General features: G+C 37.7%; 2 protein-coding genes across 2 annotated transcripts in view; both read right to left on the minus strand.

Annotated features, from left to right (window-relative positions):
• The window catches only part of STON2 (stonin 2), an 86,924-nt gene extending 76,519 nt beyond the window's left edge, over positions 1-10,405 (minus strand). The window contains exon 1 of the mRNA XM_032232431.1: positions 10,245-10,405. The gene's annotated coding sequence lies outside the window, so the exon portion shown is untranslated. The remainder of the gene's footprint in view (positions 1-10,244) is intronic.
• A 3,750-nt stretch (positions 10,406-14,155) lies between these two features.
• SEL1L (SEL1L adaptor subunit of ERAD E3 ubiquitin ligase) overlaps positions 14,156-23,364 on the minus strand; it is a 35,457-nt gene continuing 26,248 nt past the window's right edge. The window contains exons 17-21 of the mRNA XM_032232470.1: positions 23,162-23,327; positions 21,355-21,429; positions 20,703-20,875; positions 19,960-20,088; positions 14,156-18,214 (exon numbers count right to left, since the gene is read on the minus strand). Coding sequence (XP_032088361.1) covers positions 18,011-18,214; positions 19,960-20,088; positions 20,703-20,875; positions 21,355-21,429; positions 23,162-23,327 — 747 coding nt within the window. The 3' untranslated portion in view covers positions 14,156-18,010. The remainder of the gene's footprint in view (positions 18,215-19,959; positions 20,089-20,702; positions 20,876-21,354; positions 21,430-23,161; positions 23,328-23,364) is intronic.

Genomic DNA, 23,364 nt, shown 5'->3' on the forward strand with positions numbered 1-23,364 from the left:
TTTTACCTTCAATGGTACATCACTCTTTCACAAAACAGAAAAAACTGGTAATTTCTTGAAATGTATCTGTTGTACCATTATATTGTGGTTTTATTTCACTTTGTAGAGTAGCCATGTGGTTGTTAAGAGTCAGCACCAACTTGATGGCACATAATCAATCAAATCTATCTTTGCCAAGTAGAATATCATTTTGTCACATTGAAAATGTGGGTTTTTCCTGCTTAGGTAAATTTAAAAAAGAAAAAAATTACAAGTTTCTACTCAAAGCTTTCTGCTCTACCTTAGTTCTGCTTACTTTGAATTTTGATTCTATCTTCTATAAATCCCTGGAGCAGATCACCACGAATTGCTCTGTAGCTCAGCAATTCCTATGGCAGCAAATTAGCTGCCACTAAATGGAGTTCAGTTTCTTTTAGAAATGGCATAGAATGACATAACTGACATTCTGATGCTTACCTATCACTGAAGCTCAAAGTTCTACCACAATATCTCTGGGCTATAGAAGGAAAGCCAAATAAAATATGTGAAGGGGGATGTCTCCATAGAATTCCACTGTAATTCCACTAGATTCATGGACAACTAAGATGAAGTTCTTAAGATCTTGATAACAGAGTCTATTCTGTGGAGTGCTTATTGTTCTATAGGTTTGGTTGTTTGCTTGCAGATTTTTTTCTCTTTGAGGAAAATTCTTTTGTTGTTGGTTGCAATATTCAGTGTAATAACATGGTAATCTGTGATATAACCTAGTTTTCCACTTTCATCATATTGTAGTACAGTATCAGATACCAAACAGTACTGTGCTAACAATACTGTACTAAAGAAAGAATTCAGAAAAGACACTTTTAAATTCTTCCCTGTAATTACTTACGGTAGTAAGGAACCAATAGGGACAAGGTAAAGGTAAAGGAGTCCCTGCGGATTTTATTTCACTTGTTGCTGACTATAAGGACCAGTGCTCATCTCCATTTCAAGGCCATTGAGCCAGCACTGTCCAAAGACATTTCTACAGTCATGTTGATGTTACCTTCCCACTGAAATGGTACCTATTTATCTACTCACACTTGCATGCTTTCAAACTGCCAAGTTGGCAGGAGCTGGGGCAAGGATGGGAGCTCATTCCATTACATGGCACTCAGGTCTTGAACCTGGGCTGTTGGCTATCCAGCTGACAAGCCCAGCATCTTAACTGTTGAGCCACCACGCCATCCAATAGGGACAAGAAACATCATGTATTTAAGATGCAGACATAAGTAGCATTTCATTCTTAGAGAGGCACATCCTTCCAAAATATCTTTTCTCAAGCAAGTTAATTCTACTGTTTCATTTATGTATTTATTTTTTAAATTCAAGATTCATGCAGCCTGACTCCAAATGATTCTCAGCAGTTCACAGCATGCCAACATCATTCCTTGTGTGGCAATGCTCATGATATTATCAACTGATTAATTTTTTTCATTTAATTTCAATTGAGACAAAATAATTTTCTTCACACAATGCCTGAGCATTCTGTTTCTGAGTGGAAAAGAATAACATTTAGTCGTAAATAAAATATATTATTTTTCCCAAACTCAAATCCCATCTTATATTTTTATATAAAGATATAATTAAATATGTGGGTAGAACTACCATGATATCTGCTTTTATTGAAAATATGTTTATTACCTAGTCTTTTTGAGGGCAGGAAAGCTTTTAAATCAGACAATTTTTGAAGAGTAAGGCTCACAATTGCATTATCAATTAGTTTTGATCAATTCTTGCTTTAAAATTATTGCTTTATAATTATTAATAGAACATAAACTAAATTAATATGCAGAAAAATATCTTGCTAGCGCTTAGCATGATGAGTCAAATAACTAAGCCAAGGAAGGGGACAGTATTTCCTATTGTATTCAATATGCCACTAAACAAGGAGTTGTGTTTGTCCTAGCAACAAAATTCTGTAAGTAGAATGCAAAAAATATACATAACATTTGTACACTGATAACAGTGCAGTTATTGCATTAACCAGTTCCTTCAATGAACCAGTTTGTAGCCACAGGCATTCACCTCTTAAATTTGTTTTGTAAGAATATACAGGTAGTTCTCGGTTAATGACCATTCGGTCAATGACAGTTTGAATTACAACAGTGTTGAATGAGTAATGGTTACAATCAGTCCTCAAAGTTCTGGTCATCCCATTACCCCTAAGATCACTTGATTATGATCTGGGTGTTTGGCCACTGGCTCAGTTGCAGGACCCCATGGTCACATGATAGCAATTTCCAACCTTCACTGTTGGCAGAGAAGATCATAAGTTGTTCAGGTAAATCTCCCTCACCTGTGTTCTCTCCCTAAGCTTTGCTGCACTTGCACTGTACCTCCCTGGCCACTCACACACTCTCTTGTGCTGTCTCCTGTCATCAGCCACTTACCTACCTGTTGGCCTGTTTGAAGGTGCCTGGGACTTGAAACTTCCTGTTCCTTTCCCCTCCAATGATTTTGGCTGTTGGAAGCCAGCAGGAAACTGCAAGGAGGAAACTTGATGGCCCATGATCCTTGTTTAATGACAGCAACAGGGACTGCAAAGTTTGCCATTGCTATGCAATGCAGCCACGTGATGTCACATTTTATGATTGCATCATTTAGCGATGGACATTCTCATCCCAAATGCCAGTGTAACTCAAGGACTATCTGTATGTATGGAAACTTTCAAAACTTATCAGCCTCACAATTCAGCCATTTGGGTAGAATTTGGAAAATATTATGTTGAGGATCTGTGAGTTGTTGCTTAACAACAAGAAGGGTAGGCTACATGGATTCCCTCTTGGTAGGAAACAGGAACTATAAGAGGCTTGGTGAAGCTGTCAATTTCCCCATGTCATTATGTCATTTCCCCAAGCCTGCTTCTTTCTTGCTGAGGAATTGCTATTTGACCAAGCTGAAACCCTTCTCCATGAGGAAGGATCTTCTATGTCAACTACTTAATTGGAACCTCCGAAGGAGCAGGCAGTAGTAGTAGTTGTAGTAGTTGAGTTTATTTATAGGCCGTCCTTTTCCCTGAGGGGACTCAGGGCGGCTAACAACTTGTATGGGAGGGGAAGACATACAATAACATAAAAACACAATATATGATTAAAAACAAGCAACATTCATTCAACATTCGGGTGGGGACGGATTATGGTCTTTACCCCCAGGCCTGGCGGGATAGCCAGATCTTGAGGGCTGTGCGGAAGGTCTGAAGGGTGGTGAGGGTACGAATCTCCACGGGGAGATCGTTCCAGAGGGTCGGAGCTGCTACTGAAAAGGCTCTCCTCCGCGTAGTTGCCAGCCGGCACTGGCTGGCAGATGGCACTCGGAGGAGGCCTAATCTGTGAGATCTTATGGGTCGAGAGGAGGTGATTGGCAGGAGGCGGTCTCCCAAGTACGCAGATCCACTACCATGAAGGGCTTTGTAGGTAGTAAGAAGCACCTTGAAGCGCACACGGAGATCAACAGGTAGCCAGTGCAGCTCACGGAGGATAGGTGTTATGTGGGTGAACCGAGGTGCACCCACAATCACTTGCGCGGCCGCATTCTGGACTAGCTGAAGCCGCCGGATGCTCTTCAAGGGCAGCCCCATGTAGAGCACGTTGCAGTATTCCAGCCTAGAGGTCACAAGGGCACGAGTGACCATTGTGAGAGCCTCCCGATTCAGGTAGGGTCACAACTGGCGCACCAGGCGAACCTGGGCAAATGCCCCCCTGGTCACAGCCGACAGGTGGTAATCAAAGGTCAGCTGTGGATCCAGGAGGACTCCCAAGTTGCGAAACCCTGTCTGAGGGGTGTAAAATTTGGCCCCCCAGCCTGAGCGATGGAACACTAACCAAATTTTTGGGAGGGAAACACAACAGCCACTCGGTCTTTTCTGGGTTGAGTACAAGCTTGTTAGCCCTCATCCAGTCCCTGACGGCCTCGAGACCCTGGTTCATCACGTCCACCGCTTCACTGAGTTGGCATGGAGCGGACAGATACAGCTGCGTATCGTCTGCATATTGGTGGTATCTTATCCCATGCCTCCGAATGATCTCGCCCAGCGGTTTCATGTAGATGTTAAATATTACGGGGGACAGGACCGACCCCTGTGGCACCCCATATGTTAGGGGCCTCGTGGTCGATCTCTGTCCCCCGACCAACACCGACTGCGACCTGTCCGAGAGGTAGGAGGAGAACCACTGCAAAACAGTGCCTCCCACCCCCACCTCCCGCAGTCGTCGCAGAAGGATACCATGGTCGATGGTATCGAAAGCCGCTGAGAGGTCAAGGAGAACCAAGATGGAGGCATGGCCTCCATCCCTGGCTCTCCAGAGATCATCGGTCAATGCGACCAAAGCGGTTTCTGTGCTGTAACCAGGTCTGAAGCCGGACTGGAAGGGGTCCAGGTAATCGGCTTCCTCCAAGGACCGCTGGAGCTGGTAGGCCACCACCTTCTCAACAACCTTCCCAATAAAGGGGAGGTTGGAGACTGGACGGTAGTTGTTAAGTACGGCTGGATCCAAAGATGGTTTCTTCAGGAGGGGTCTCACCACCGCCGTTTTAAGTGCGGCGGGGAAGTGCCCCTCCTGAAGCGAGGCGGTAATAACCGCTTGGATCCAGCCCCATGTCACCTCCTTGCTGTTAGCAACCAGCCAGGAGGGACACGGGTCCAGTACACAGGTGGAGGCACTCATAGCCCTCATGGCCTTGTCCACGTCCCCGGGGGTAACATCCTGAAACTCAACCCAGCGATGGTCTACCAAATCGTCCTCTCGTGCCTCGGCTGGCTCTGCAAAGGTGGAGTCCAAATCCGACCGAAACCGAGCAACTTTGTCCGCCAAGAACTGGGCATAGTCTTCAGCCCTACCCTGCAAGGGGTCCCCCGTATCCCTCTTATTTAAGAGGGAACGGGTTATCCTAAACAGGGCGGCTGCACGGGACTCGGCGGACGCAACCAAGGTGGCAATATAAGATCTCTCTGCTGCCCTAAGTGCCCTGATGTAATCCTTGGTGCAGGTTGTTAAGAGTGCTCGGTTCGATTCGGATTTATCGGACCCCCACAGGTGCTCTAGGCGTCTCCTCCGGCAGGATTTCAGAATGTAAGGTTTTTCTTCTGCCTATTACTAAAATTGCCACTATTGAAATAAGCTACAAGGGCCCTGCCCAAGTTGACTGTGGAAACAAGTCTGGCATAATATGAATGGAACATTTAAACTTGAAAACTCCAGACGAAAATGGTGGCTTTTCATGATTGCAAGGTATGACTTTCAGATTCAATAACTCAGAGGGATATATTTTCCCCTCATTTTGGGGAAATATTTACAAACTGGACACTCAATAAAACTAGGAATAGCTCAGTGGATAATCCTTTCTATTGATAGGAAACTGTCTCAATATAAAGAAGTTGACGGAATGAGCAACTAATCTTTAAGGCATCTTTAAAGATTAAAAGCATATTTATATTTTCTTCTGTACTTAAAGTAAGGTTAGGAAGAATACGCATTACAGCTACAATGCTTCAGAAATGACTCCAAGAAAGTAAGTGCTGTCACACAAATGCTGTCCAAAGCAATTTTTTTTTTTGCAAATTAATACCAAAGGACTACATAAACCTAATATTCAATTCTGTTCTCTAACATCTTATAGTTAGTTATTCTATTCTATCAAGGATTGCTGTTTGAATCTGCTATCTCCTAGTATGGTAATGCAGGGAATGTACAACTTGTAGCAAGAATTGATCTCCATAGTCTGTGAGGTTGGTTGCTTAGTGATCTTAAAAGCGGATTAGATAAAGAACAATAGCAAATGACCACGTTCCTTATGTGGAAATTGCATTTCTAGAGGCAGTATACTTTGAAGATCACATTCTTGTGGGCAGCAATTTAGACACTGGTAAGGGAGGGAATATGATACCATGTGCATCATAATGTGACAATGCAAACCTAATTACTTGTGGACTTATGCCCAATGTTGAGACATAAAGAGGAGTGGAATTTGCTTCATGATGACATAATGCAGATTTTGTCATTTTCTTCATTATGGTGATCAAGAAAGAATGATATTGGGCAGTAGCAAAGGTGATCTGATTCAATTCCCCAACTTTGTCTATATTTTTATTCAAGCATATAAACATTTTTTAAAAGTTTTAAAAGGTTTCAAAACTTGGTCAATACTTACTCACCCAGACGAAGGGGGACAAGCTGTAGCAGATAGCTAAATTTGCACTTCACTTTATGTGTCTATATAGCCCTCTTTTCCAAGATATTTTTTTTAATGAGCTGGAACAATATGGGGACATTTTTCATCAAAACAAGGTATACAGTAGTATGAGAAAGTTAAGTACACTGTTGAATTCTTGCAATCCATTGTATAATTTAAATAGATATAAATGCATATTTTGCATTTGGAAAGAGTAAGCACATTTATCACTAAACCAAATATCTAAAACTAGAATCAGGTGCACTGGATCAGGTGCAAATGATTAGAACATCATTAGAAAGGATCTGGGAGGAACCCATTATTTAAACCTCAATTATTTAGTTTTATTTGTTGTTACTGTTGAGATGTGTTTAGCACCATACTTAGAGTGAAGAGCCAAACCTTCCCAGCAAGTTCATCCTGAGAGCAAAATGTAAGATACTGAAATAAGTCTCTAAGAACTCCAGAATTTCATCATTTAACCTACAAGTAGTTCTTAAGACTATTAATGTCAAAGTGCACGATTTTACTATTACAAAGCAGCACAAATAAGAGCTATGTGAGAAGTCTGCCAGGAGGCAATCTTTGCTGTTCAAAAAAACCCATCTCTAGGCAAAGACCAGGACATCTGGAACAATTTAGCCACAATACCAGAAAATGTTTGACAAAAAGACAGCATTTCGCCAAAAGAACCTGATACCAGATGCAAAGCATGGTGGTAGAAATGTTAAGGTTTGGAATTGCTTTGCTGCATCAGGGATCAGGCAACTAACTATCATAGAACCCATTATGAATTCTTCATTGTCCTAGAAGAAGCTTAAGGATAATGCAAGACCATCTGTCAGACGATTGATGCCTAACAAAAAGTGCAGGTACTCTAAACATTACAAAAAACACACCAAGGAATGAGTTGGGTAAAAAAAAAAAGGGGGGGGTGTGGAAGGGCATGGGTGAGGCAGTTCCATTCCCTACCATCCAGTCAGAGCTGAAGAAGCACCTTGGATGAGAAGCGAAACATCTTCAAAGAAAAACCAGAAAGTCCAATTGCCTCTTGAAAAAGCACCTTTGGGACAAGGAAATGGATGGTTCTGAACTGTCCAGTTCAAAGCTCAGATCTAAACCCCACTGAGATGCTATGGGGTAATTTGAAATGGGCTGTGTGTGCAAGAAATGCCTCAAACCTTGTCTAGCTGAAAAAAAAAATTCTACATGAAAAAAAACCTCTGCGTAGTCAATGTCAGAGAAGGTGGATAGTTATAATATTAGCTATTGGAATTAAAGATTTTTTTTTCTGCAGAAAGAAATGGCCTATCTGCTTTTTAAAAAATAAATAATTGCAAGTCAATTTTCATAGGCTTTAATGACTTTTATCTTTATATACTGTTCTAAAAAAGATAAAATATTGGCATGCCCATTTTGTAAAAAAATAAATGGTCTGTACTTACTTTTTCACATGACTGTATAATAACCCTAAATAGAGCAGTTTATCTATTGGTATGAGCTCTGTTACTGACAGTAATATTCAATTTTGACTTTTAATTTGGTTCCTTTTTGTTGAGACTGTTTCTCAAGTTCTCTCCATCATCTTCTCTATGTCTCTACTGTATTTTCTCTCAAGCTTTACTCATTTATCTTTCTACCAGGTTTTCTGATGCATAGTTCACTGGTCCCTGCATTCCTTCCAGCTATCTTGTATTATGGTTTCTTACGCCTTTGCTTATCCAGATTCTCAGATTTCAGCCTATCTCACAGAAAAGAATCAGGCAACCTGAGGCTACATGCAGTCAGTGGAATCCTCTTTCATCTTAGTACTAAATTTCAGTGGTACACTTGAACTAATGTATCAGAATAGTTTCTCACTGCATTTACATGAAAAGGGCAATAAAACCTAAAATACAATTTTAAAACCGAACCTCCTCATAAATATCACCCATACCTAAAAGGTGGGAAAGAAACAAAATGCTATATATGTAACACTGTGTTGGCTTTCTAATATTTCCCCATCCGCAGTAGCCATTAGCGCCCCCCTCCCCAAATTTCTGAAATCGGTCTCTGATCTCTAAATATTGACACAAAATTACATGTCTAGGATTAGCGTGACATGTTAATTCAACCCAACCCAACCGGGTTTACTCCTCAGGAAATAACTTGCAAACATGAATTGGCAACACTGACTGTTCAAAGTCCTCTTGATCTTTCCATGCCACAACATAAGCTGAGGCATTTACTACTGCAAGGAGAATACAATATTAATGCTTCAAAGTTTTTCTCCCCCATCATAAAGACAGAACTCTTCAAATGATAAAATATGATATTTGATCTTCCTTTCTTTCAGAACGGCTTGTAATTCTTTTAACATCTGGGTTTTTTGTTTTGTTTTTTAAAAAAGGGATATGTTTGCACCCATATAATAAAAGTTTACGGTGAGGAGTGCTCCAAGGTGTTTTGACACCTGAGCTACACATAACCTCTCATCCTTCCCAGTGACATTAGGTCCCTTCCCCCATTAATAAAAACTGAGGGTCCTGGCTGGCATTACTATTAGGTAAGAGGTTGCTAATTTTAAATGGCATGAATGCAGAGCATTTTGCTAATTACTTGATCCTTCAATGTTGATATTATATTTTTACAACCAGGGAGTAGGAGAATTGCAGATTTTTCTGCCCCAATGAGCGAATGTCAAGACTGGTTTATGTATCTATGCATCTTGATTTGGGGTCCTGAGTTGGGCGACACTTAATTATTTTGCTTCAGGTAGAGAAATCTAAAATATCCTCCCTTTTTGTGCTAAATAACACTCCTACATTAATCTAGGAAACAATAATTTTTCCACTCCCACATATACTGCATTCTATTTTTACTACACTGCTTCCTCCCCCCACCCAGTTCCATTACTAAATCCCACAAAACAAACCAAGACAAGTTATAAATTGTCTTTTCAGTTTTCTATCCTTGAGAATACCATCTAAAATATTAATATACAAGCAGATTTAGTTGAGTTCATTAAGCATAAGAGTAATTGATGCATTCAAAACAGGAGAATAGCAAGCAAGACATATTGTGAATTTGCATATGTTGAAAGCTTCATCTCCACCCTCTCCCCGGGGTTATTATGAATGCATTCTTTTAAAAGAGGCTTTAATTTGTGGAATCATCCTCAGTCATAACCTCTTACAGGGAAGAAATCCAAGTAACACCTTCCTTCAGTTGTAACTCTCCCATTCCTGTCTTATGCTTCCTTGAAAATGTACATTAAGGTTGCCAGAGCTGCAGAGTGGGTTTTGATTGGTAGAGCAGTCTCCTCTGGTAGCACTTTGACAGGTGGCTGAGAGATATGATGGAAACATATTTATTTCTCCTTTAAGCAGGTGCTTTTTTTTTAACTGCCCAGGTAAGGATCCTAAGAAAGAACGCTTGAACGTGGCAGGGTGCAAAGCAACAAGCTCATTTCCTTAATAGTAACTCCCATCAGGAGTCTGGTAGATGATTACATTGTACAGAGGAACATTCGTGTGGAACATCCCCAGGCTATGACCAGTGCCTCAAGCCACCAGTTAACCACAACGCACTCCTCACCCACGCATCCAAGCTATACACAAAAGTGCTAATCTGGCACTGGGCGAGGGGAGGGTAAGCGGCCACTCTCTGACTTCCTCATGCCCGCCGCCGAAATGATATTTTAACAGAGGTTTGACTCCGATAAGCCTTTTTTTCCAGCTGCACGCAGCCTTAAGCTAAGGCGAGCCAAGCTACCGAAAGGGAAGGAGTGAGGAAGCGGCTATTATCTGGTCTTTGTTCCAGCCCGCCGCCGAGCTATGCATTCTTCCAAGCACGCTCGGGTTCCCTTTTGATCCATTTCACAGATTCGGGAGAGGGAACATGGCCGTGGACGTATTTCTCCTCAAAGGTGAAGCTCCCTTACACACCACAACTGAGCAGGGGACGCTGAGCAGGTACGAAGGGGGAACCGTAGCGGACTCCGGCTATGACTGGCCGGGGATCAGCCACCTGCTCGTTCGGTTCGTAGGAAAGCGGAGAGGGAAAAGACAGATTACCTGCGGAACTCCCTGCAGTTTGATTCCCTCGCTCTCTCGCTCCAGGCACTGAAGGGGAGAAATTGGACCGCGCCGAGGAAAGTAACACTGAACTAACACCGAATCTCCTACTACAGCGGCAGGAAAGCTAAGCAACAGCCGGCAGCCGCTTTGGCAGTGGCTTCTCCTCCCCCCTCCCACTTTTTTTTGTAGAAAAGAGCCAGAGCTTCTCTATTGGGCCATCTCCTGAGCCGGCCGGAGGAGAGCGAAAGCGAGCTGGGATTGGCTGAAGAGGGTTGTGGGCGTGGCATGTTACGCGTAGGAGGCGGAGTGTTCCCTCCCTTGGGCTACTGGAATAGTGGAACATGGATTCCCTAGTTTTAATCTGCCGCACAGATACACAGATGTGTAATAATTTAGTACCACCATTCTAAACGTGCGTTTGCTATCTTTTTCCGTAGGCTGCAAATATTGCATCCCAAAGAACACGCCAAGCTTAAGCAGTTGCTCGTGCCTCTCCCCTCCAAAATGGACAACAGGAGGAATTGAACGATCAATATAGCTCTGAAATATCAATGTAAAATGTTGTTTCCGCATTTTCCGGAGACTAATCGAAATGGAAACTTACTTATCTCAAGGAGCAATTGATAAAAATACCTTACTTTTTATTATAATAATCTTGGATTTCACTCACCTAGGTCCAGAGCAATGTTTCCTTTTGGCATGGATTTCATGACATTCTATAATAACAGAGTATTAAAATTTATTTTCTCACACATTTCCCCAAGCCACAGTGCAATTTGTTTGATTTTGACACAGTATATTGCATGAAACTAGCCACTGTAGCAAGTAAAAAATGATTTATAGCTTATATGTGCACTGAAATGCACTATTTTATTAATTTTATGTTCCAATAATCACAAAGCAGCCAATGTGATTTTGAATTTTATGTAAATTATATCAGAGAACATCAGCTTCAGTGTATTTGTTACTTGTAAGAAATCTTGCTTTAATATTTTGTAATCTGTCTTGAGTCACCTGTGTGTAAATTGGGAAGGAGAAAGAGTGAGGGAGGGAGGGAGGGAGAAATGTGGAATCTAGTCTTACTGGACTAGAAAGAGAATGAAATAATACAATTTAATTCTATAACTCCTTTATTTTACTTTTTGTTTGTTTTAATGAAGGCTGTCTACTGAAGTTCATAGAGATTGTTCAATCTGCAAAAAACACTCCCAAAGCAATAGGAATGATTTTATAAATTGAGGGGAACTGTTCAAATCCAGACTCCTCCTACTCTCTAGCATGAACTACCCAAATAGATTATTGACTCACATTCTAGCTGTTTTTAGCCAGACAGAATCATTATGTAAACATGGAGCAGGTACCCATCAAGGCTGAGAAAAGAACTGTCAGAGTCTGTTGACTCAAAAGAGCAGGAGAGAAAGAAATCTATAGCTTGATTTTTGCATTCTGCAGTAACATTGAAGTTTTGGGGTTGCACAGTTGAGTTTTTGAAAGGACAGAGACTGATAGCTGTGTCTGCCCTATATTCTGACTGAATGATATTGAAAATTTATATTAACTACTTATAAACTATTGTTATACAGAAAAGATATTTTCAACCCATGATTTTTTATTTGTCTGGCAATTCAATATATATGGCTGCCCATCTCAATAAGTGTATCAAAGTTGTTGGTTTTGGTTTTTGCAGGGACATATGCTAAACCTGTTGGCTTCATCATTGTTCTGCCTTACATAGAGGAGCAATACTAATTTTGTTTCAGATTTTCATAAAATTCAGGAAATTGTTATGCTGAAATAGTATGTGAAATTGATAGAGAAAGCCTGTCCAGACAAAAGGGAACTTTTCTTATCTGGAAGACAATGTCCTCAATTGAGTTACTACTCCATCTTAAAAAGACTGAATATATTAGTGTAGATGGTAGGTTTCTTTAAATAAAAATTGGGCAGCACTGTTGTAGACATTTTTTTCCTCTATTCCACATTTACTATTTTTAAAAGTAACTCAAGGCGTTGAACATACTTGATATTCCCTCCAATTTTCCCCACAACCCTGTGAGGTGAATTGGGCTGAGAGTAAGTAAGTGACCGAAAGTCACTCAACCGGCTTTCATGCCTAAGGCAGGACTGGAACTCAGACTACTAGTTTATAGACTTAACCACTAGACCAAACTGGCTCAAATTTTGTTCCTCCTTGGCAGATATATTTTGTTGGTTTATGTAGACAATTTGTATGGCAACCAATCTGCACGTGCACCAAACCGGTAGTAATGCCAGCAGCAACCCACTCCTGGTGTAGTCACTAAACAATTGGTTGTAAGTAAAGGACCACCTATAGCCAAAAGTAGTAAGAGACATGCAGAAATCATTTACAATTTTTACTACGTACTCTATTTGCCCTGGATTGCTGCAGTTAAAGCACATTCATTCTGATCAACATTAACTCATTTTATCATTTTCCATTTTGTGTATTTTTTTCTCAGGTAAAAGTTATTAACTTAATTCTTCATTTAAAAATATACATATAGCACAATCTAGATAAGAAATATTCTATTTTATTGGAAGTTTAAACTAGTTCTTAATTATCTTTTAAAGTAAATGAAAAATATCCACGCTATATTGCAATTTCCTTTTAAAATATTATAGATCTCAAATCACTTTTAAAAATACAATTCCAAAAATTACTAAATGTTATGAATATAGTAAGTCAAGGCTAGGAAACCGAACAAAAATGAAGCTAAATAACTCACATTGTTTATTGTGTATGTAACAAAAAAAAAAAGTGGAGATGCTAAAAAAAGCTGAGCAATGCAAAATAAACAGCTTTGTCAATTTTATTTTATTAAGGGTATATTCAGTTTAATAGTTAATATTGTTTATTTTGTAACACAAATGCTGGATTGTAATGTTAATATTAATTTTTTTTAAAAAATGTTTCAAAATAAATGGGAAGTAGATTGGGATGGTTGTTTTTTTTTAGTAAACCTTTAGGTCTAGGACTATTAACTATTGACATTCAATGATATAATTTCTATTTTTAACCTCATGCAGTGATTGACTGGTGCTGCTGTTCATTGTGTCAGGCATCTGACTTAAATTTGTCCCCAAAAATCAGGTTAGGGGCTTGTTTAATGTCACAGCAGCACTGTCATGGAAATTTCCCCAAGCATGTTGTCTTTCATTACAGTATGCATTAGAGTGGTTGCTCTTACAACTATCTAACAGGAGATTAGAGGCTGTCAGAAAACAGCTTGCCTGAAAGCACTGAGGTCTGGCCTTATTACATTATGGCTCACCCATTTCAATCCGATGTTACAAATCAGCATTGTTTCTCCAATTCTGCTGTTGTTTTTTTTAATATAAACTCTTTTGAGTATAACAAAACTTTGCAGTAAAGTGATGTTTAAAGTTATCAGGAAGGCAGTACTATAGAGAAATCCTTATTTTCTTTAGAGGGAATGAGAAGATTAGTATTGTACAAAGAATTTCGTTCCCATGGTGACTGCTAAACAGAGCGTACACCCCCAAGGGTTGTGAATGCCCACATACATATGCTGCCAGAAGGCAGTGGGTTGTTCTTTGCCCATTCTTATGCTGGAAACTGTTCTTATGGACATAAACTGCTTTCTTTTGTCTAGGCTTATTAATGTATAAGATGTATATTGCAGGCAATACAAAATATCACTACAAATGATAGACATACAAGAACAATGCTCACTTATTCTTCCAACACATTCATTGGGTATGAAGTAGATATATACATAATTCATAGCAATTATCTTATGAACCATCACTGGCAGGCATACATGATGGCATGTATATTTTAGAACCCAATGAGAAAATAAACAATGGATTACAAATCATTATTGAATTTTAAAGATGGGAATGTAAAGTTTAACAATATGAATCACTGTTGTATCAAAAATATCTTTAATAAAAGGCAACACAAGTTCTCTTACAGCATTCATTACAGGCCAATCACCAAAGTGGCATCTTTATTTAACAAGATATAATACAAAATGAATCTGTACATTTCTCTATTAACAGATTTTGTTTACAGCTATATTACACTTTTCCAGCCTTTATACTGCATCATCTTAAATACAAAAGAAAATTTACAAAACCCCTTATACACACTTACTGACTTATCCTTTTGCCAATGTACATCAATCCAAGTCACACACAGTTTTATTTCCTCTCTGCAAATGCATTCATTCAAATCATACCAATTCTTTGAAAAAAAATCAGTTTATTGTGCTCTGTTTAAAATATTAAAAGACTGGGCCTGATACGTGGGATCATTACAAATAGCAAGCAGAGCATTTTGGCCCAAGTCCAGCTTTAGACAGCCAGGACTTGCAGCATGTTTCTATCAATATTAATTTGCACTAAAGCCTTGTGTTTAGACAAATGCACTGAGCTTTTCACTCGTATCAACTGAATCATTTACACCAGGGATCTGTGGTGTGGAGGTACATGGTTTTACTATGATAGTGTTGCATGTCCAAGTGCTTGCACCTGCTTGAAACCTTACCTTTAGCTATTGGATCTAATAGTGATGGCTACACCTTTAGTCGGAGTGTGGTACATTTGACTTCTTAAAAATGCAGAAAAACATGCTCTCAGTTTTCTTACCACTATTAAGGAACAGAATTAATACACTGGAATACATTCTCAAAGATCAATATTCATCCTCATGTACAGCCACATTACAGATTCTAGATTAAGATGCATTTATATTACAGAGGAGGAATGCAGATCCTAACAACCTCACCAATGTGGTAGAATGTTTGCCATAATTTCAAATACTCTTGACTAAATCCTCAAAACAGTTTGGTCTACACAGAATAAATTTTTCCATACGTATGCATAGTATGTTAATGCAGCTAACAATCTGAGCTATACTATTCAAACAGCATATATTTCCCAAAACATTCTTCTAATAATATTTTCCAAATTTGATAAAGATTTTTTTTTTTAAAAAAAAGGTTGGGTAAGAAAAATTACTAAGTTTAAACAGAACTTTAATGCCTACAATAAACCAACTTTATATTCTAATCCTACTTGGCCTGCTATAGGCATTTTGTTTTTATAGTAACAGGCTTTAAATTCCAGTAAGTTTAGAAGAATGCCTTTCAATTATAACAATTTGTATTCAGAAATTTGATTCCTGTCAACTAGCCTATTTAGATTAAGTTTAATTCACCCTCCTTCAGAAAGTTAGTGGATTGCTTACTAAACTCTACTGCATATTAAAAATTTAAAATTAAAGTATCTTCCCTACCATCAGCAGAACTAAAGTACTTCTGTTCTGGTAGTGTTCATTTTAATTAAAAATAAATGGTAAAAGTTCAATTTAGAATAGATCAGAATAATCAAAGATACAATTACCTAGGCAGATAACCTAGAAAATCTACAAATTCTTAAATCCCTGAGTTAGCTTGATGCTTTTCAAAAGCACACACAACCTAAATCAATATTTTTATATAGATGAGGCAACACTAAAAACAGGAAGCATGAATATTGCTTATCCTGACTTTTGAAAGCAAAAAGTCAAAAGGTTGTAAAATTTTGAATTTTTATATTTTCTTTCAAGAGCTAGATGCAGGATATTACATTAAGTGAAATTTAAGCATATATAATCCATTATTACATTCCTGTAATTAAGGACCAGAAATAATAGCTCACCATAGTAATTAAAAGTAATGCCAAAGGGAAAATGGAAATGTTCTAATCATTTTGAAAGACTACTACTTATTTCAGAAAAATAGTTTTAATATAATAATTTGGATTTTATTGATGTTAATATAAGTTTCTGGAGTTCATCACGTAAGAGTCTGTACACAATACACACAAGGGCAGACCATTATTCAAACTAATGACTTGGAACATTTTTTCATTTACAACTTTTATTGGAGAAGAGGCAAGGTTTTTTTTTCTTCTTCTGAAATAGCTTAGGTTTTCTACAAATTATTTAAAAAAACTGCAGCCCAAATAATTGAAACAATTTTCATTATTGTTTCCTTTTTTTTAATCTTCTATTCATTGCAAGAAATTTTTCATCTTATCCAATGTGTACAATTGGAAGGAAAGCTCTGGCTACACAACTATCTGCTTCAGTAATACTGCTGCTAAGACACATGCCTTGCTGTTAAAACAGCTTCCTGTAGATATAAGCAATCCTGTTTAAAAATATCCTTGTATTTTAGATTCATACAAACTCAATTTCTCTCTTTTCACTTTCATTCAGGGGACTTCTGTTGTTCCTGTCATGTATTCTAAACTTATACGAGGGAGCCGACTGCTATATACAGAAGTTGCATACTTCTTAAATGCACTTAATGAGGTTTAGTTTTCAGAGAACAGCATTTAATTATATTTCTTTCTAGGGTACTCAAAATTATATAACGATGCACTAGAATCATCTATGTTTGGAAAAGTAGCAAAAAATATATATATTTTAAATTGGACCTTCAGCCAAAATTATTTGTTGTTGTTTTCCTAGTATAGTACTTACAATCTTAATAAATTAATATTACAGCAAAACAAATAAGTTATTTCCATGACATTGCAAGGGAAATTTTGGGATTAGATTTTCTACTGCAACTCATATAACTCATCTCACTGTTTTGAAAATTTCCAAGTTTCAATCCTAGCCATGCGTTCTATTACCATTTTGCAAAAGTTTAAAAATCACATGCATTCTACCCAAATCTGGCAAGTTGGTATAGTTCATAATTGTAAGGTTGTTATAAAACAACACTGTTAGGATAGTCTACCATATGCATATTCACTGACTAGTTCTCCAAGAGCCATGTGCAGCATAACATCAGAGTGCATATTTTAAAGAGATATGTAGATAGCAGTTACATTAATAACACTTAATTGCACAATCTTCAACCCCAAATAAGTCTGAATCATAAGAATATATTATGATGGACTGAAAAGCAAACCAATGCTATCCAATGAGAAAATATTTCAGAAAAAAAACCCAACTGAAATAAAGAGGTTGATTAACACTGGTCGTTTTTTCAGCCCATTGCTTGGATAATTTTGGCATACTTGTGAAACAATAAAGAAAGGAAGACCAAACAAGCTGCCTTGTACACTAGGGAAAAGATATACCAGAAAGATTCTTGAGTGTGCATAATTCAAGCAAGTCTGAATGCTAAACAAAAAAGGTTTCATCTTATTTAAATAGTCATTGCACAAGTGTAATTCGTATTTTAAGCCTGACCCCTAGAAAGAGTAGCCCATGAATAACTGGTCATTCTAAATTAAAGCATCCAGACCCTCATGGCTGATAGCACTACAGAGGTTTATGTTGGTTTCAAAATAATTGGGAGAACCATAAAATAAAGTCCGGTTTATCACAATGACAAACATATTTGGAAAAGACTACAACTGTTTACTTAAAAGAGCACAAAGTCTGATGTTCTCATATTAAACCTCATAATATATTTCTTTTTGAACAATCAAAGGACAGTTGAAAAGGGCACTGAATGAACTAAATATAGTAGGCATGAAGTAGCACACTTCTTTTTCATAAAAATCTATTTTGTTATTCCATTGGCACTGAAATAACATTCCACTCCATCTCAAAAAAGATGCATATCCCTGAAAAAAGGCATAATTCTAAACTGCTTTCTCAATTCAATACTTTTTTGAATCTTGTGTGCATGTAACTATTTGATCTGTTGTCATAAGATCACAAAATGAGTCCTAGCTAGAAATTCCAGTTCACCTCATTGAACCTCCAGCTGCTACTATTGGGGTGGCTGCTGTTCTGGAGCAGGTTCTTGAGGAGGTACCGCTGCTCGTGGCCCCGCAGGCCTTGGGACTCCTTGATGTTGCCTCTGCCTGTAAGCTATTACTGTGCCCAAAAGTAAAGCAATGATGGTCATGAGGTAAAGGTCCCATTCAGGGCCCAAGAGTTGGTCCATGTCCAGGTGTGAGAATATCTCCTTGACCTAAATAGAAACATGGGGTGGGGACAGAGACAATTAATTCTCATACTGCAACCACAATGTGTATGAAATTCCTCATAGATTCAGCATCTTTCTAAATGGCAAGAGTACTATGTTTGATGGATAGTAGCAATAGCAATAGCAGTAGACTTATATCCCGCTTCATAGGGCTTTCAGCCCTCTCTAAGCGGTTTACAGAGAGTCAGCATATTGCCCCCAACAATCTGGGTCCTCATTTTACCCACCTCGGAAGGATGGAAGGCTGAGTCAACCCTGAGCCGGTGAGATTTGAACCGCTGAACTGCTGATCTAGCAGTAGCCTGCAGTGCTGCATTTAACCACTGCGCCACCTTGGATAGTAACAATGCAGAAGAAATAATCCAGTCCTAGCATGTTTGATGTAGAAAAATATTTAGTTTCAAATTAAAAACAAATCTAATAAATGAGTTCAGATCAGTCACAGGTGCAACTGATGCCCAGAATGCTTTGATTGTCCCACATTTGGGATGAAACAACATCTGAAGGAGGTGGGGCTTGTGCACATGGCCTCCTATTTTCTCTACAGAGCAGCTTCCAGAGCAGTAAAGGCCTAGTCTCTCTCCAACTTTTCCTTCAACTGCCACCGTGGCTGATGGACAGCCTGCCTATAAATTCTTTTCCTGACAACCTTAGCACTAAGGAGAAAGCTTCCACTACAGCCTCTATCATTTGCTTTTCTGGTTGTCACCCCTTTCTCTTCTCTTCCATTGATTTATATGCCTATCTGCCTATTCTTCATGCTGATGCTTCTGTTGATAAAAATGGGCTCCTACAATGGCATATTACACTTTCCTTTAATTTCGCTTTGTCTCTCTGGCTGTCAGTATCCTTGGCTTTTTCCCGATTTCACCCAAGCCACTTGTGTCTAAAACAAGTAACACACTTGTTTCCTTCTGTGGACAGGCTAACATACTTTGCTAAATATTAATTGCTAAAGTTTAATATCATGACAGGGCTTCTATTTTCATGCTCACAGACTTGCTGAATGTTTTCTGGCAGGATACTGGACCAGATGTAATTTTCATACCTTGTATTTTGATGGTAGGAAAAGTTTCAGCTGAGAACAACTTCCTTTTTAAGTTATAGTTCTTTCAGCGGACCTAATCTGGAGCTCAAGTTGGAATGAGCATGTTCTGAGGCTAGACAGTTTTTGCAATACTTGGAATAGCAGTTTGGATTATCAGAAAAGTTCCTCACAAGGATAGTAATTAGAACAGCCAGTTTTGATCAGTACAAGTAGTCCTTGGTGAAGGACTATTTGTTCAATGACTATTCGAAGGCACAACAGTACTGAACAAGTGGTACTTACAACTGGTCCTTGACATTCTGGCTAAACTGAACTGAAATCAAAAGCATTACATCTGACCAAGAAATATAGAGATTTTACACCATTACCATAGAAATGGAAATAAAATTCAAAATGTTTTCTCAGCCAAATCCTAGAAACTGTTCTATGTCAAAAACCATTTTTATTTTAAATGTGTGAATATCTATATCTATCTATATATATATATATACACACATATACATACATACATATACATACATACATACATACATATATATACACATATACATATATACACACACACATACACACACAGTATATCTCACACACATAAATCCATCAAAACTAATCACATGAAAGAAAAGCTTTCACCGCTACATAGGTTACCTTAAATAACACCATTTTCTGTATCATTACTTACATTGGTTTCTCGTACATACTGGAAGGCATAAATAATTCCTAACTTGCAAAGTGCAAGAAAGACAGGAACCTGAGCATCAGGACTAGCATCAGCTGCCATATCATAGAAGCGTTTTGCAAGATGAATGTCCTACAACATATACAATGTACAAAATTTGCAAAAACATAGCTAATCAAATAATATGAATATTGTACAGAGAATCTTCCTTCGTGTATGTATCTCACAAGAATTACATGTGTTAATGGGGGGAAATTAATATTGTTCTTTAATAATGCTTATGATAGAATAATAAAAAGTTAACAAGAACTTTGGAAATTATGATTTTAAATAGTTATACCTTGTGCTTTTGACTGTCACTACCATTTTGCATCACACTAAAACAATTTTATCAATCCAAATAATATCTAATCAGAGGATAATATAATAATTTGATTATTTTGGTCAAATGTCTGAAATAATTACTTACACAATCTTCTGAAGCTAGGTTGAAAGCCACATGTTTATTTCTGGTTTACAGTATACCAGGGTTGTCAAACGTGTGGCTCATGGGCCAGATGCATCAAATGCTGACCACGCCAACCCCCGATTTGACAAATGGGAAAACAGTCGCGATACGTCACATCATGTGACGATGTGAGTTTCATACAATATGCTCTTGTTTAAAAGCAGACAATTCTGACAGTTTTTTGAAACATATATTTGTGTTACTACAAAACTATGGAAATAACTATGCACTTGCTTACCTGCTTAATCCCCAGTCCTTTTTCATGCATGTATCCTAAGTTGAACATGGCTTGGGCACTGTGCTGTTGCTCTGTTGCCAGGCGGTAATGAATAAATGCAGTTTCATAATCAACTTCAGTGCCAAAGCCGTAGAAATGATAATCACCAAGTTTTAGTCTAGCAACTGTGTAACCTATCAAGAAAATAAATGCTATGAAAGGACTTGTGAGTAATACTGCTTAGTTTTTTTCATTCCTTTCAAGATGTTCAAATTAATGAGGAGAGAACAGACTTGCACTGAAGACAAAATTTGTGTCTATCTCCAATTCCTATTATTTAGAATGTAATTTCTAGATTGAATTACTTCAAAAATGATGTTTTCATTTCAAATTGACTATGGCAACTAGTACAAACATATGAATGCAGAAGCAGCTCCTAATATTCCAAATCTACCAAATATATTTAGTTTCAGTTTTTTATTAAAACATGTGGCACATCACTATCAAGATCTCCTTTCAGCTGTTAAACAAGTAGTGCTACAACTCCTTAGTATGATCAAAAATCATATTACAAAAAAAATCATATTCCTTATTATGATCAAAAATCAAACCACAACAGCTCAGTTCTTGAGGCTACTGCTAGGAAACTGGACTAAATTCTGAACTGACTGACCTTGTGAGGCTGCTCTGTTCCAGTGTAATAAGGCTCTCGGATAGGTTTCATTCTCTTCTATTATGCTGGCTTCTTCTGTAGTGAGGGGAAAAAAGTGAGACAATAAAGGTCCAAGTCATTTCTTTTCCTGTCATTTAGTATGTAACCCATTTTGCTGTTCCTCCAATGAGCATCACAAAAATAGAGATGAACAGAACCTGAACCAGAATTACTTGAATCCAGAATCAATACCCCTTGTTTGCAAGCATGTTAATCAGTTGAAGTTGATTACTGAATTCTGCAAAGTTAAAACCCAGTGAAGTTAGAACTCACTAGCTGTCTCAGATGTCATCCTATTTTATTATGACAAAAAGCCAAAAACATAACATGAAAATAATAGGCCCAAGGTTCATAATTTGTTTGGATGGAGCGAACAAAGACTCCCAGAAGTTGTTGTATATTTAAAAAAACCTGTGGAATGGGAAATTATTGAATATGTGACTGAAGAGTTATCTTGATAAAGTTATGTAATTCTAATTTAGTAAAGAAAATAAATGAAATCCAATCTGCTTTCTGACTTCACCCTGAGATCTTGACTGCCATTTAATGGTGAAATGCTACTTTCAAGCTTGGCAAAAAGTTGTGCATCCTGAATTTTAGGCAGACGTTTTGTCAAATGTATACAAAAACCACAATTCAGAAAATAATGTTTGGGGCATATCTTAAATACACACTGGATTTAAGAAGGAATATCCCTCTTTTCTACTCTTCCCTCTTTTCTACTCTATCTAGTGAAGAAATGCAAAAATGCTTGGAGTCTTATATTTGGGCCCTTGTTGTCTGTGGTTCTCTCGCTCATATAAGTCATGCAAATAATTCATATCTCCACTGAAGACATATATTGGGATTTTAGGTTATGAGATTAACTTTCATAAATTGAATGGGATAGAAAGAATTTAGAAGCTGATGCAATATTAGATAACTGGCTAAACAGTCAATTTTTTGCAAATATAAATTTATCTAGGCTACTTCAATTTGACATAAAAGTTTACAGCATTAAATTTCAGTATTGCTAATAGACTATCTGCAAACATAACTATTAGTTTTTGCTGCACGTAAGATGGTAGATACTGATAAGCAAAGAACAGGCAGATCAACTCCAAAATATATGTATGTTAATTGATATCTTAATGTGTTTCAGATGAAATCTATTATTAAGGGGATAAGCAGAAAATTCACATTGGTTGAATCAGTTCAGCAGAGTTTGCTGTCTGTTGGCAATGTTAAACACCATATGTTTATATATTTTCAACCATCCAATTATTCAGTACTGGGAAGAAGTATTATAACTAACTCTTGGCTATTTTTTTACAAGTTAAAAGTCTACAAATTCATATTATTCAATATTACTAAAATAGACCTGAATTTATAATTAGTAATTGATGTATTGACATAATCTTCTGTGTGTGTGTGTACATAATTTAAAAAGGAAAGAAGATGAATGCTTTCATTTTGAAATGGAAATAGAATTTTTCACTTGAGTCTAAGATAGTTAATTGAGCAATCAAAGAGGGGGGGAATATTTCAGTAAACTGTTTATAGTTCTAGAATAGTAATTTCAGGATGCTACTGAATTTTTAATTTTTTCATGGGATTATGACTCCTGTATAGATTTATACTTCATTCATAATTCATATGAATATTACATTGATATATCACATGCATTTGTGCACAGGCGAAAACAGCTAAGCAAAAGTAACAATTGCATGCTAAAAATTACCATTGCATTGTACTAGACCAACAACACAAGGAACTATTTAATCCTTACTTTGATCAAGAATGAAGGCAGCATTACTTTGTGCAACCTCATAGCCTTGTTCTGCCAAAAGGAGGTACTGAACAACTGCAGCATCTGTATTGCCATCTTTATAGCTGTTGTAAGCAGTCATGAGTCTCTCAGACCAACGGCCCCGTTCACACACATTTTTAAACAGCTACAGGGGAAAAAAAGGTAATTTTAATTTCTTTAGT

Source organism: Thamnophis elegans, chromosome 1 (assembly GCF_009769535.1).
Source record: "Thamnophis elegans isolate rThaEle1 chromosome 1, rThaEle1.pri, whole genome shotgun sequence".
In the NCBI taxonomy this organism is placed as follows: Eukaryota; Metazoa; Chordata; class Lepidosauria; order Squamata; family Colubridae; genus Thamnophis; species Thamnophis elegans.